At 32.1% G+C, this 15,122-nt stretch overlaps 1 protein-coding gene across 1 annotated transcript in view; it reads left to right on the forward strand.

Annotated features, from left to right (window-relative positions):
* TBC1D5 (TBC1 domain family member 5) overlaps positions 1 to 15,122 on the forward strand; it is a 490,954-nt gene that overhangs the window by 306,312 nt on the left and 169,520 nt on the right. Inside the window, exon 15 of the mRNA XM_054595215.1 lies at positions 5,172 to 5,344. Within this exon, the coding sequence (XP_054451190.1) occupies positions 5,172 to 5,344 (173 nt within the window). The remainder of the gene's footprint in view (positions 1 to 5,171; positions 5,345 to 15,122) is intronic.

Raw genomic sequence — 15,122 nt, forward strand, 5'->3', positions numbered from 1 at the left:
AAATAATTTTAGTAAGTAACAACATATAATCAGAGAATAAAAGCCATTATTATTACTATAAAAAAGAAAATATAAAAATACCTGTGCAATAAGATTGAACTGGGATCTAAACCGTATCTCTGATAATATTAGCAGATGTATACAAAGGTGATATAACAATTTTTGTGTAAATGAATGGAAACTTGTTTTATACAAGTGTATAATATCTATGCACTTATTAAAAATTATAAATTTTTAATAAGTGCATTTATCTACTTGATTTGTTGCCGTTTTAGTGAACTGATACTTTAAATGAAGTGCATAGATAAACTGTATCAAGTAGGTTGTTTGACTTGTACTAATGTATCATTATTGAATTTACATAGGTAGCATTTTCCCTTTCTCTCATCCTATTTTTTACAATTTTTATTGTGATATAATTAACGTACTATAACATTTACTTTTTAAAGTGTACAATTCAGCCAGTTTTAGTATATTCACAAGGTTGTGCAAATATCCTCACATCTAATTCCAAAACATTTTCATCACCCCAAAAGGAAATCCCCTGCCCAGTAGCAGTCCCTTCCCATTTCTTCTTCCCCGGAGCCTCTGCTGTTACTAACCTACTTTGTATTTCTACTTGCCTATTCCAGATATTTCATATAAGTGGAATTATACAATATGTGGCCTTTTGTGACTGACTCCTTTTATTTAGCATATTGTTTTCAATATTCATTCACATGGTATACATCAGTACTTCATTCCTTTTTGTGGGTGAATAATATTTCATTGTGTGGCTATACCATGTTTTATTTATCCATAAGTTGTTGATGAATATTTAGGTTCATTTTACGTTTTGCTTGTTGTAAATATTGTGTACAAACTTTCGCTTGATTGTATGTGTTTAGTTCTCCTGGCCTATATCTTAAGAGTGAAATTTCTGAATCATCTGTCATTTTAAACAAATATATACTAACTTAGAGGTCATTATGTATTTCCATTTTTATTACACAGTATTAGAAAAATTGCAAATTATTCTGGCAAGGTTGTTAAGAATTTTTGGCATATTATTTTCTATATGATTAATTTCTTTTATCTTGGTATAGTTGATTGCATTCTGGTTAGAAACCATGTATTATTCAGTCACTTCTTTCCATCTCTTAAAAAATAAAATGGATAACTAATGTTTTTTATGCCTTTGGTCTAGGTCAGGGCAAACTACTGCCTGCAAATGAATTTGGCCTGCCATCTGTTTTTGTACAGCTTGTGACTTAACAGGGCTTTTGCATTATTAAATTGTTGAAAAAATATGAAAAGGAGGATATTTTGTGACATATGAAAATAACATGGAATCCAATTTCTATGCCCATAAATGAAGTTTTATTGGGATACAGCAAGCCTATTTATTTACTCATTGTCTATGGCTGCTTGCTCATTACAACAGCAGGGTTGAATAGTTGCAACACAACTGTCAAGCCTAAAATACTTCCTGTCTGCCTCTTTAAAGAGAAAGTTTGCCAACCCCCAGCCTAGGTGATCAAGTCTTCCTTCAGCAGTATATGAACATGTTACCTTCTGTAAGGGTTACTAGCACAGAAACTTACTGTCACTGTATGTGATTACATATATTTTGAAACAATAACTATATTTTTGACAAGTGATTTGATGAAGTCATAAACTTGTGTGAACATCAAAATCTTGAGCAGAGAGTATTTGAATACATTTAAAACAGGCATCATGATTATTTTAGGTAGTGGTCATTTTGTATTTTGTAACTGATTCACCATACCCGAGAAACTGAGTGATAGAAATGTGAGGGTTACCATTTTTCAGTTTTACTTACCCATCACTGATCAAGTTGGTATCACTGAGTCAAGCTCATGAAAATTGCTAAGATAACACAAAGAAAGACATTCATTTTATCTGTGAACACATAGATGTTGTGACCTCTGAACATTTATACTATTTACTTGCATGCATATAGCAATGAAAAAGATGTTCCTATAAAGAATGTCTAGTGAATCCCTTTTTCATCCTCCTATTTTTATTCTATTGTATTATTCTCTTGCCTTTTTAAAAAAGAAGTTTGAGAAATTAATATACCACTTTCTTACTCAGTTCTTCTAGTTCCTTTGAAAATTCAGTTATATAACATGCTACTGTTTCAGCAAACATACTTTTCATAAGACTTTCTTCATGAAGCAAACAGTGCATTGGTTTAGCTAATGACATAAAATCATTATCTCATTGCATTCCTTTAACAGTTTGTGGACTGAACACATTTACTGCCTAAGAAATGGTTAGAAAATTTTTCTGGTTTTATTGGTAGCTGTGGCTGTTCCATTTGATCATACTTGTTAAATGCAAATAGCATTCTTTATTATGATAAGAAATCCTGATGATAAGGAAATATTTTACCATAATTCTAGCTTCCCTTCTGATTTTTACTATTTAGCACTTAAGTGATCCGGAACATTATTTCTGAGTTTCTTAAGTGTAAGAGATTTTGTTGTAAGTATTCTGAGCACAGGGGAAATCTTTTCAAACTATAGTTTACATAAGCCTTAGACTACGCATGAGTCTCTATTAAACATTTCAAAAATGGTCTTAGATATGCCCTTGATTAATGGCAACTCATTCTAGTCAAACTAAAAATTGATTATATGATTTCATTAAGTTAAACATCTTTAAAACGGGTTTATTTAGGATTACTTCTTTCAAAGCCAGTGATTGTATCTCTCAGGACATAGTGTATTCAAACCCTTAGAAGAAGACTAGATACAATGATCTGTTTTCCATGCTATTATTAGAAACCTTGTCTGAACTCAGTGCCTCCACCACACAACTGTACGGTGTTCAGCTGCACATGGTTCTTCAATAAAGGGAAAACTACATGACCGAAATACATAAATTTGTATTCAAGAATTTGGCCTCAGAATAAACACTACCTTTTGAATGTTAATAGTATCTTACAGTTAACACGAATTCTTTTTAAAAAATTATTTCAATTTAATATCAGTAGGAAAATTTTCTAACAAGAATTAAAACTTTTAATTAAATCTTTGTAATTGAAAAATTAAGAATTAAAATCTTTTTTAATTGGAAAAGAATATTGATATTATAAAATCTGAAAAAAGGTGTCTTAGATGTATATTTTGAATAATAAATGACCACAACATAGAGATTTCCTCTCCTTCCATTTACATAAATTAATACAAACTAATTGAATTATAAAAATTACTGTGGACTTATATCTTTCAGACCTAAAGACACTAGGGCAGACATACAGGAAGTACAAAGGGCTACATTTCTTTTTAAGACTTGAAATGATCCTGGTAGATGGAACTCCTTCCAGGAAATTTTTCCTTATCCTAACACGTTTCTCCTCTCCCCTGGGCTTTCTACCAGCCTGATCAGTCACTCTTCTTATGTGGAGTTCTAAGTTACTTTCTCCGTAGTCCTGCCCTTGAGACTACGAAGGCTAGAGCTCTGCCTTATTTTTAGGCCCCTGAATCTGGTCCAGTTACGAAAAGATGATTTTACTCTAGAGATCTCATAGTTTAGGAGCTTAAGAAGTAGTAAAGGATACTGCAGTAGTAGAAAAGAATATAATTAAATATAGCCTGAGCCACATCTTTAAATATACTTGGGAGTTCTTCAGTGGAAACACTGGGAAGAGATATTTGAGGTAAAACAGTTGCATCCCAGGATCTCTGGAAGTGAGAGTTAAGGTTCACTAATGAATAAATGAAAGGCCTTTATAGACCAAGCTAAATAATTTGTTTTTTCTGAGTGAAAATGATGGGGAGCTATTGAAATGTTTAAGGAAGGCCATTTAGAATAGCCTAATATCTGCTTAAGAGAGATCACCAGGCATTTTGGAAGATGAATTTAAAAGCAGATTAAATTAGGGGCAGTGAGACAGACCCATTAGGAGGAGGAAAGAAATAATTAGGGCCCCAAATCATGTTGTTACAGTAGAACTGTAGAGGAGGAGACATATAAGAATCCCCTGAGGAGCTAAAATTGACAAAGTAGGTGATCTCATTGGACGATGGATTTTAGGGTAGGCGTGGGGAAAGGACGCGCATGTTTTTGAGCTGAAGATAATAAACTTGGTTGTGGCCCTGCTGAATTAGACATCCTTTTGGCAATCTAAGAGTCCTTGCCAGGATTCAAATGAATGGTAGGCACTTGAGAGTTCTAGGTTATGAACACAGATTAAGATGTCTTTGGGAACAAAGAGTTTTGGTTGAAGTAGTATGTGTGACTGAGATCACTCAGGGAATTGCATATGAATAGAGAATAAAAACAAGACCAGAACTATATGAAAAAGTAACTTTTGTGAAGCTGAAACAAGAATTTGAGCTAGAGGAGTAGACTGAGGATGAGTGATAGGCAGACCATCATGAGAATGATGCTACAAATTGCATGTTTGGAGAGAGGTGGAAATCAAGGACAACAATATCAGAAGAACTTAGGTCAGACATATATTCAAAGAAACCATCAGATTTGAGGAAGTAGTTGAATTTTACATAAAAGCATTACAAGGAGTTACAGATATGTCTTTCTTACTGTGGAACATGGGAAGAGATGTTGTAGTTGGCCCACATAAATTGTTTTTAAATCAGCTATATTTTGGCCTGGAGAGTTTTTAAATCTTTTCTACTTAGCTATTTAAATTGATCAAAAGCCAGAGAATATCCTATTTTCTAGTACGAGTTTCCTTTATCTTGTGACTTTTTTATCATTTTGAAATCTCAAATTAAAACAGTTTCCATTTACTGTTTTTCATGTTTTAGTTTTATGCCACAAGAAATACATTTTCATTTATACTTGACTGTTCCATTTAGGTGCAGTGGCTGATTAGATGAACTGGCCATGGGCAAATAGACTAATGGCCAGCACTACCTCCGGCCAAAATTGTCTTGTAATAAGTAATGTCACAAGAGAACTTGGTCAAGGGAATATAGGTAGAAACTATTTTAGAAGGCATTTTCTGGCGTTTACTTGATGAGCACAGTCATCTATATATGACAATCAGCATGGGATTCCACACTGTAAGCAATTGTCATAAGATGATTAAATTTCTTATTTAAACTCTCATTTATAAATATATTCAGGAGTGGTGTCTACATATTTGTTAATTTTATATTGAAATATAATACATGTTCCATTTTTCCCATTTTTAGGGGAAAGAAACTTTGATGACTCCCATCCCCTTTGCTAGACCACAGGACTTAGGACCAACAGTTGCTGTTGTTACCAAAGTCAACCAGATCCAAGATCATCTACTAAAGAAGCATGATATTGAGCTTTACATGCACTTGAACAGACTAGAAATCGCACCACAGATATATGGGTTGTAAGTATTAAAGTTTAAATTTCAGCTCTACCTAGTTGTCATTTCTGATGATTTCTGTATGTCTCAGATCCATAGGTATAAGAGCAAGAACTGTTCCAGCTTTGTTTCATTTCATATCTCTCTTATGTCCTATATGCCAGGCTCTGTGTTCTTGGCTTTCACATATGATGTTTAATCTAATACCCCCACCAAGCCTGTTAATTGAGTATTACCCATTTGTTACAGAGGAAGAAACTAAGGCTTACACATACTAAACAGTGAAATTATAATTCAGATCCAAGCAGGATTTGCTCCATAATCTGCAGAGCCAATGCAAAAAAAATGGACAGCCTCTTTAAAAAACAAAATAAGTAAGAATTTCAAGACGGCAACAATAGATAACTAAACCAAGCATTTTAAGAAGTAGAGGGTCATATAGGTCATACACACATGAAACCAGCACTGAACCCAAACAATCCTATAAGATATCCATATTCTTTTTATTTTATTGTATAGTCTTCTGTTTTACCTCAGAAGTGCCTTTGAAAAAGTAAAATCAGGGTCCCTCACAGTGCATATAATATATTAATCTTCAGCCACATAACCTCTGTAACATGCTGTAGCAGAACAGCAGGGAGACCGTCACTTCTTAGATGTGTGTGTGTGTATTGGTATGTGTATTCATTTGGTGGCTTCCAGTGTGAGTAGGCAAAGTGTAAGATAACAGTTTTAAACAATATGTTTGTTGTATACTACTACAGACAACAAAGGATCCTTTATATTAAAACAATAGAGCATTCACATCTGTGAACTGTTGGGCAGTTCCTTAGTAGATATTTCCTTCAAATTTCTTCCTCAATTAGGTAGAACATGGAAAATTGAAACGATACCATTGGGATGTACATAGTAGATGCTCAGTAAATATGACTTCAGTATTTGGATTATGAAGAATCTCAAGTCAAAGGGTTAAGACCAATTTATTTAGTCCAAAGTAAAGAATATCAATGAGTGTTTTCTTTATGTTATCATGTTTTACAGAGTTGTTCTCTAATAATAATTCGCCTGTCTTTCTTTTCTGGAACTCCTAAACTATAACGGAGGAAGTCTGCTTTCCTGTTTTTAATGCTTGTTTTCATTTCTATGACTTAAGCTTGACTTCAACATTTGAGAGCTGCTCCATCATCCCACTGGAAATAAGAAAAGTTGTGGGTAGCATGGTTATTGGGCGGCACTGTAGGTTATTAATGAATTGCCATCTACACTTATTAGTCTAGCTAATATGTTTCTGTGTATAGGCATAAAAGTTTATTTTAAAATAGGTAGTGGCAAGGTTAGGAGTTAAATTTTATTTCTCTCTACCGTGCATTAAAAAAATTGGTCTATTCAAATATAAAAGCCCATATTATACCCTCAAAAATTATTTTCTGAGTGTAGAAATTGGTCTTAAATATTGGGGAAAGAAATTAATGAATGTTTATCATTTCTTTAACATACTTTATTCTTCAGTACCTTTTTGTCCGAGCTGGTGCATTACTTTGCCATGGTTTCTGAAGAGATGGTGGCAGAATGGACTTGGATACAACGATTTAAAACCATTGTGTTCCCGATTCCTTTTCAGACATTAGTTTCCACAACTTTCTCTTCATCATAGTGATTCATAGGCCTTCTTTGATTACAGTACTTTCCCAGTAAAAATTCCTTGATCTGATTTATAATTACTCTTAATCCTTTCAGCTCTGTTTTTTTAGCAGTACTAACAATACCAAGGCTTTCAATAACCATAGCTGACTTATTTATCCCATTATTTTTGTTTAAGATCTCATCTGTATCACCAAAAAATATGTTTTTTTAATCTTTGAAGAAGTTACTCATTTTCGTAATTGGTCTGTACTGCATTTTATAGTGCAAGGGTTTTATGCACTGATTTCACTTTTTAAATTTGATCATTTCTACAAGTGGGGCACTTGAAAGGCCAGTGTGATTTTATTTTCCTATTTCTTTATGCTACCTTAAGCTGTACTGCTCATCTGTATATTTCCTATCGATGACTCCTATAATCCTTGGAACCAAAGAATATTAGTGTAATACAGAATAGCAGTTAGAACCAGGGTTTGAAATAAAACAGGCATGTTTACCCACTTTGAACCTTGTTTTCTTCATCTGTGAAATGGAGTTTAAAAATAATGCTATCTACTTCATAGGATGCCTATGAGAATTAAGTCATAATGTACAAAAATCATAATGCTGAGTATGAAGTAAACATTAAATATATGTTTGGCATGCTTTTGTTATTACTGTCATTACCATTACTTAATTAGGACCTCATGGCTCTGTGAATGTGATAAACTGTGTGATTCATGCACCCTTCCAGCTCTGGCTTTGGCTTTCTGTGTTTTCTTCATTAGAGTATATGGGCCACTTATAAACAGAACCGTAATAGCCATCCTTTTAGACCAGTGCTTCTAAAGAGATAGTGTAGAAGTTGAGAGTAAACTTTTAGAAACAAATCATGGCAATTTGGCACAGTAATTTTATGTCTTCGAACTTAATGAATATTATATCTCATGGAAATGAAATATTTTGTTTTTTTCTTTATCTAAATAATGACTGATGCTATTCTCTTCCTGTTGGAAGAAAGTTGGTAATTTAAGCTTATATTCAATATTTAAAAATAATTATTGCAGTTTGAGTAAATTATCAGCATGTAGACAAATATAAAATAACCGATTTTCAGTTAATAAAACCTACTCTCCCTCAAGCTGATATCAGAATCCATAATTGTATCATCTAAAATGTGATTCCCCCTCCCCCCCTAGCTGGGTAATTCAGTTGGTTAGGGCATCATCCTGATCTGCCAAGGTTGTGGGTTTGACCCTCAGTCAGGACACACATGAGAATTAATCAGTGAATGCATAAATAAGTAAAACAACAAATCATTCTCTCTCTCTCAAATCAATACATAAAATTTTAAATAAATACATAAATAAAATATGCTTTTGCATGCCAGCTGTTTTTTATAGAATTTTAATTTTCAAAAAGTATTTCCCTATATACTAAAATATTCTAACAAAATGGATAGCAATGTGATAAAAATGTCAATAATGAATGCACCAATGGAAAAATATTATCAATAGCAACAATTTTTTTATAGAAAGTATAGTAAATCATAAATATATGTTCATGTGGTAGGCAATGTGTTAGCAAAATGAAACTATATTCATATTGAGCCCAGGTTTCTAATTTTAATCAATCTTTAGCAGTTGCATGGTACATTAAAATTTATTGAAATCTGCTTTCTAATATGATTATAATTATCATTTATGAAAAGATTTTGCAGTTTAGTCCACATTCAGAAGTAGTTTTTGTTCAGTTTTCATAAAATAATATATGTGAGAGTCTCTTGATGCGGCAGATATGCCGTATGTAAACTTATTGCATTTGGCAAGAAAGTCAACAAAGTTAGAATTAATAATTAGTTAAAAATATTAATTGAACTAACGTTGGCTAGAATTATTCCAAATTAGCTTACTTAATTTTAAATAAGTTGATGATATTTATCTTGAAATTTGGGAATAAGTGTCCATGACCTTGAATGTTAGGCAATAACTTGCTTATTAATGCTATTATTTTATGTGTATAAGTGCTTCATTCCCTAGATAATAGAGGCTGGTTTTTCTGCTAGGAAATGTTAAATCAACTTACTGTTTAACCAACTTTATAAACCAATTTACTATTTAGGTTAAACAAAGTTATTTTGAAATTAAGTATTCAATACTTTGTAAGTGACATTATAAAAATAATATTTTCTAAAAATTATTTACACTGTTTTTCATTAGCCTTATAAAAGATTACTCCTGTTTCACTTAGAATGAAGTTTCTCTTGCTTTAATTCAAAGAATTAACTTCTTGAGTTGTCTTTTGTTTGCCTATTGTAGATGTGTATCATACTTCTTAAAAAATATGTCCTATAGGGGCCTATCACTCTCTGGCAAATTTCCAAAGTAAAACACTGACAAATATTTCTAAATTTCCTAGGTAATTTCTAAGAGCTAGTTGTTTTTTTTAATCTTTGTTTTTACTATGAGCAAATTTCCAAAGTAAAACACTGACAAATATTTCTGAATTTCCTAGGTAATTTCTAAGAGCTAGTTTTTTTTTAATCTTTGTTTTTACTATGAGAGTAAGCATCACCTTAGGGTTATTTTTGTAAAAAAAAAAAAAACGAAAACCTCTAAAATACTAGTGTTATGTTTCCATCCTTTAATATATACTTGTTGTGAGTCCTAAAAGAACCTCAATCATAGTAGATTCAATATAAAGCTTCAATATTGTTTTTACTTTATACTATTTGCTAAGAGACTAAAAAATTGAAGTTTAAAAGTAACAATTTTCGCTAGACCAGAGTAACTGTGTTTTATTATTACCTTAAATATATTGAATCTATATATTTTCAATCACATTTTATACTTTGGTATAAATAGAATACATAATAAGCATCTGTGGGATATGCAATTAATGTCATTTTTGAGGAAAAACCCTCATAACACACTTGGGCTTTGACATTCTTAAATTTTGGGCTCTTTACAACACTCATGGGATAAATTTCGTATCTCCCAGCTGTTTTTTATACATCTTCCATTTCTCTTATTTTCTATTTTCTGGATTAGCAGTTGTTTCGTTGTGGTGGTTTATAATAATTTAATTAGGGAAGTTCTTGGTTATTGATAAATACTTTGCTTATTTTTGTGATTTAATTTTAAAATACCACAATGTATTTGTTCTAACACATTTCACAGTGTTATTATGTAGGACTAAGTTTTTTAAACTATGTTTGAAATATAAACGATGGTAAAAAATGAAACTCTCAGTCACTGAAGTCATTTTAATTACCTACCTTAAAAATTCTCTCTTTCAACAATATAAGCAAAAAGCTTCGTATCCTAAGCGCAGGTAATGGTTGAAATAATTCTTTTCTTTTCAGTGAGCTTTATCTTATACATTAAATGTAAAAATCAGAATGAGGGATTCAAAAGTGAAGATCCAGTGTTACATTATTGTCATACACCACTGGGTATTCCCCCAGATTTACCCCTTTTGAAAAAGCTGAGTATTTACACTTCTATATGAAGAATTATCTTGATTAAGAATTATGAGGAAAGAGTAATAAATTATTTGAAATAATCAATAATTATTAATATTTATTGAGTGTTTTCTAGGGGTTAAGATTATACTGATGGCTTTACATAGATTATCCTTTTTATCCTCACAATACATTGTGATAGGTACTGTTATTATCCCCATTTTTTAGATGAGGAATTAAGGTTTATAAAGGCTTATTTAGATCAACCAGCTACCAAGAAGCTGAACCAGGCTTTGAACTCTTGAGCCTGCATTCCCATTTAATTTGGCTTTGTCTGTGAGTATGCTAGAAAATTAAGGCACTTACAGGGCCTGTGTGTCAGATTGGCTCAGGAACCAAGGCAGGGTGACCAGGTTAGTAGCAAAGCCCAGGCAGGTACAAGGCCTGGAATCAGAGGAGTCTTGTTAGTAGTGAGCAGAAGCCAGCTTCCTAAGGGGGAAATAGAAAATGAAGGACCATGGAGAGCCCAAGGCCCATAGCCAAGGATTAGGACAAAAAGAGGTCAGGATCTTCCAGATTGAGGTACCAGCAGCAAAAGTGTAGCTAAAATAATATGCTATTGCCTAAGGCTTAAATAATTGCCAATATAGTTAAGTCCTCATTTAATGTCCTTGATAGGTTCTTGGAAACTGAAACTTTAAGCAAAATGGTGTGTAACAAAACCAATTTTACTATAGGCTAATTAATATAACATGAATTAAGTTCCTGCAGCATATTTCTGGTCACTAATCCATCACCTAACTTCTAAGTGAAGACCCAAAACATTTCTAATATTAAACATTCAAATAAATGTGAGATATATATAATTTTAATAAAGATTAATAAACACAAGTAAGATCATTATTTTTCCAACTCACTTATTCCAGTTCAGGGGCTCAGGTGACTGGAGCCCACCCCAGAAGCTCAGGGCACAAGTTGGGAACTTCCCCGGACTGGACACCCCCCATCTCAGGGCCGCTTGCACACACAGTCACACTCACTCAGACAATTTAGACATGCCAGTGCACCTAATGTGCCTATCTCTGGGATGTGAGAGGAAACCAGAACACCCAGACAAAACCCATGCAGACATGGGAAGAACATGCGGACTCCACACAGATAGTAGCCCTGGCTGGGGATTGATTCTTTTTTTTCTTCTCGTCAACAATATAATGGAATGACTTGAACGAAATGACAGCGTTTGAGGACCAGTTGTACTCACCTTCCTTAGCTGCTGGGTAGAAAAATAAGGAAGTGAGGATGGAGAGGTAGGTGTGGTTGTGTTACCTTACTCTTAAACTTGGCCTGCAAAAAGAGCTAATTGATGAAATAGAAGAAGCAGAATGTATACTGACAAAGTAATCATGAATTTTAAGATAGCCAAAGGTCAAAAGAAGTTGTACCCAGTCACACATGTGCAAGTTTAGGAAAGGTACTGTCCACATGCCTTTTTAGGTTAAAATATTCTCTACCCATTGGAAGGTGAGTGAAAATAACCCAAGCAAGGGAGAATCAGGTTCTAAAAGACTGCTAGAAAACAGAATGACCAGTATGATATTAATGTAGTTTTTAAGAATAATAATCTGAAATTTAGTAAAATATAATTAAAACATTTATTTGGCTATTAGATCTATTTAAATCTATTGAAATATTCAAAGTGGGAAAGAAGTATAAAAGTTTATATAATTTATCAGCACACATGGAGCAGATAAAATATACTATTTTCATTGATGTTTCTAATCACTACACAATTTTTGGTTTATAAATTTCCTATAGAAGAGTATCAATGCAATAGGATTATGAGGATTAAATTTTTAAAAATCATGTATGGAACATAATACTTGACACATTATAAACACTCAATAAAATGTTCATTGTTATTAACTTTTATGTGCCTGACTCATAAGAGTTAATAAATAGTAATAATAAAAATAACTAAAGAAAGTAACAAGAGTACTTACAAAGGAAGCATAAAAGAAGATGACAAATAATACTGTCGAATGTTAGCTTATAGCAGTATACATACATAAATGCTTTAAACGATTGGCTTCACAGACAAAATCCAACTTTGTGCTACTTAAAAGAGACACCTCAAATAAATTGATATAGTTTAATTAAAGGAACACAGAAGTGGTAATAGTGCTATAAGAATATACTTTGAGACAAAAGCATTCAGTTTGTCTATCTTGTTCATTAATATATCCCATATACCTCCTTAACAAAACCTGGAACATGATAAGAATTCAATAAATATTGTTGGATGGATGGATGAGTGAGGGGGAGGTAAAAATAAAGGAAAGGTCAGAAACCAATTATATAAAGAACTGATTATTCAAAATATCACTGTTGGGAAATTTTCTATTTTGAGGAATATCAACTAATATGTATTAAAAAATTAATAATAACTTTGTATGGTGCCAGGTGGGCACTTGAATTATCAGGGGAATCACTTTGGAAAATATATAATTATCTAACCACTATGCTGTGTACCTGAAACTAATAGAAGGTCATATTGAATGACAACTGTAATTGAAAGTAATATTTTAAAAAATTAAAATTCTAAATAATTAGTAAAAAACTACATGAATATATAACCAAATTTCCAAAGAGCATAGATTTTGTAGGAAAAATAACAACGGAATTTTACATTTTAGAGGATAAGTTTGAAATTTGACTAAATAGGAATTTTATTTCAATATAATTCAATTTTGTTTTTTAAAAAAATTGAAATATATATGAAGAAAATTTTTATTCTTTATATATAATAAACCCTTAAAATTAATAAGAAACCACCTAACTATATAAAGTAGAAAAATAAAGTGAACCAAAATGCTTGGGGAAAAAATAAGAATTGCTGATACAGGGATGGGCAAAAGTAGGTTTACCATTGTGAGTATGTGAAACACTTTATTTTTGTATTACTATGTATTATTTTGCCATTTTCCCTACAAACAACTGTAGGCCTACTTTTACCTACCCTTGTAAATACAGTAAAAAGTTTTAAAATATTCAAATATTAAAAGAATTACAAATTAAATAACTATAATTTTTATTTAGATTGAAAATGATTAGGGAAACTTTTACTCAATTATAATATAATCTGTTTGGGAGACAACTGAGAAAGTGAGTCACGTGCTTGATAAACTTGTGCTCCTTGACTCACGGATTCACATTAAGCGCGTAGACACATACATATTAAGGGGATCAGGGAGCAGAGACCTGTCTTTAAGAATTGTTATCACAGTGTTAATTGTGATATGAAATGGAGCTAATACATTTCTAATAATAAAAGAAATAATAATGGAGTAAATAAGTCCATTTGATAAAATGTGGTGCTATAATTTAAGTGATGTATGTGTGGACTACATAATCCCAAAATATGCTTATGATATATGCCAAGTGAAAAATCAGGAAGAAAAAACATATAGTTTGTTTTCCTAGTTTTAAAGATCATGTATGTTTTTATATGAAAATTAGAGAATTAATGGAAGCACTAACAGTAGTTCTATCTGAGAAGGAATGATGGATGGAGTTTATTTTCTTTATACTTATTATTTCAGTTGTCTCTATTGATCATAAATTGATTTTATAAGACAAAAATCTGAGGGCAAAGTAAAAATATACTTAATTATTGTTTGAAGATGTCTTTGAACCACTGTCAATAATTTTTGAGGAATTAAGGGAAATGGAGGAGATGGCAAGAATGCTTAATATGAAGAAACTCTGCAATGCATCAAATGAATTTACCTCAATTCCGACAGTATTTTAAGACTTTTAAAAAATAAATGAGTACAAGGTCTTAGGAAGGGACATTTTTATATGGAACTATCATGTGCTCACCAGAACAATGTGGACAAGCTAGAGCTGCATTTTTTTTCCTGTCAAATTACCAGATTAGAGGAAAACTTTTGACTGGATATTTTGATTTCACCCTTTTCTGTAATATTTTTTTGCTCAAACTGCAAAATCTGTAGACTGAATGATATTACATTGGGGCTTGAAATGTAATTTTATGTAACAAACATGTTCAGTGAGTATAGATGAGCATATTGTAGCCCAGGTGGCGTGAGGTATCTGGCAATATGCCATAGAGCTTTGTCATTGACCCTGCAGAGAATCCCAGCATTTTTAGGGTCTGGAAGGCCACTCTCTTACCTGCTTATGAAATGCTTCAATCTAATTTGTATAGCATCCATATTACATAATTGAATATCTCAACAAATCTCTTGTTGGTGAGTTTGGTACCATTCCTAACAGGTTATTCCATGGCAGATTTCACTCACCTCTTCACTCCATCCCCCAGTATTATTGTAACAAATATTTTAATTTGTAATAAATGTTAAATATTTATTCACAAGGAGCTCATAATACTACACAGAAAAAGAAGTGAGATTTGAAATATATAGACTTAGAGGAAATCATAACTTGAATACTGCATTTCCTATTAAAGTTATCTGTAAAGTAGTCAGGATAAATATAATGATTAGTATGATATATATGTTAACAACATTATTTTGATAGACTGTAATAATTAGAATCATGTACAATCTGCTATGGGCACACAAATATCAGTAATACTATATCAGGAATGCATGTGGCTGCAGGGAACAGAAACTCTACTAGCAATTGCCTAAACAAATGATTTGATTTTTGTTGTCATTGTTGTTGTTATGTATTCCT

The sequence above is a fragment of the Pteronotus mesoamericanus genome, unplaced genomic scaffold, assembly GCF_021234165.1.
Source record: "Pteronotus mesoamericanus isolate MK-2021 breed Mesoamerican mustached bat unplaced genomic scaffold, CSHL_Meso_final scaffold_54, whole genome shotgun sequence".
Taxonomy (NCBI): domain Eukaryota; kingdom Metazoa; phylum Chordata; class Mammalia; order Chiroptera; family Mormoopidae; genus Pteronotus; species Pteronotus mesoamericanus.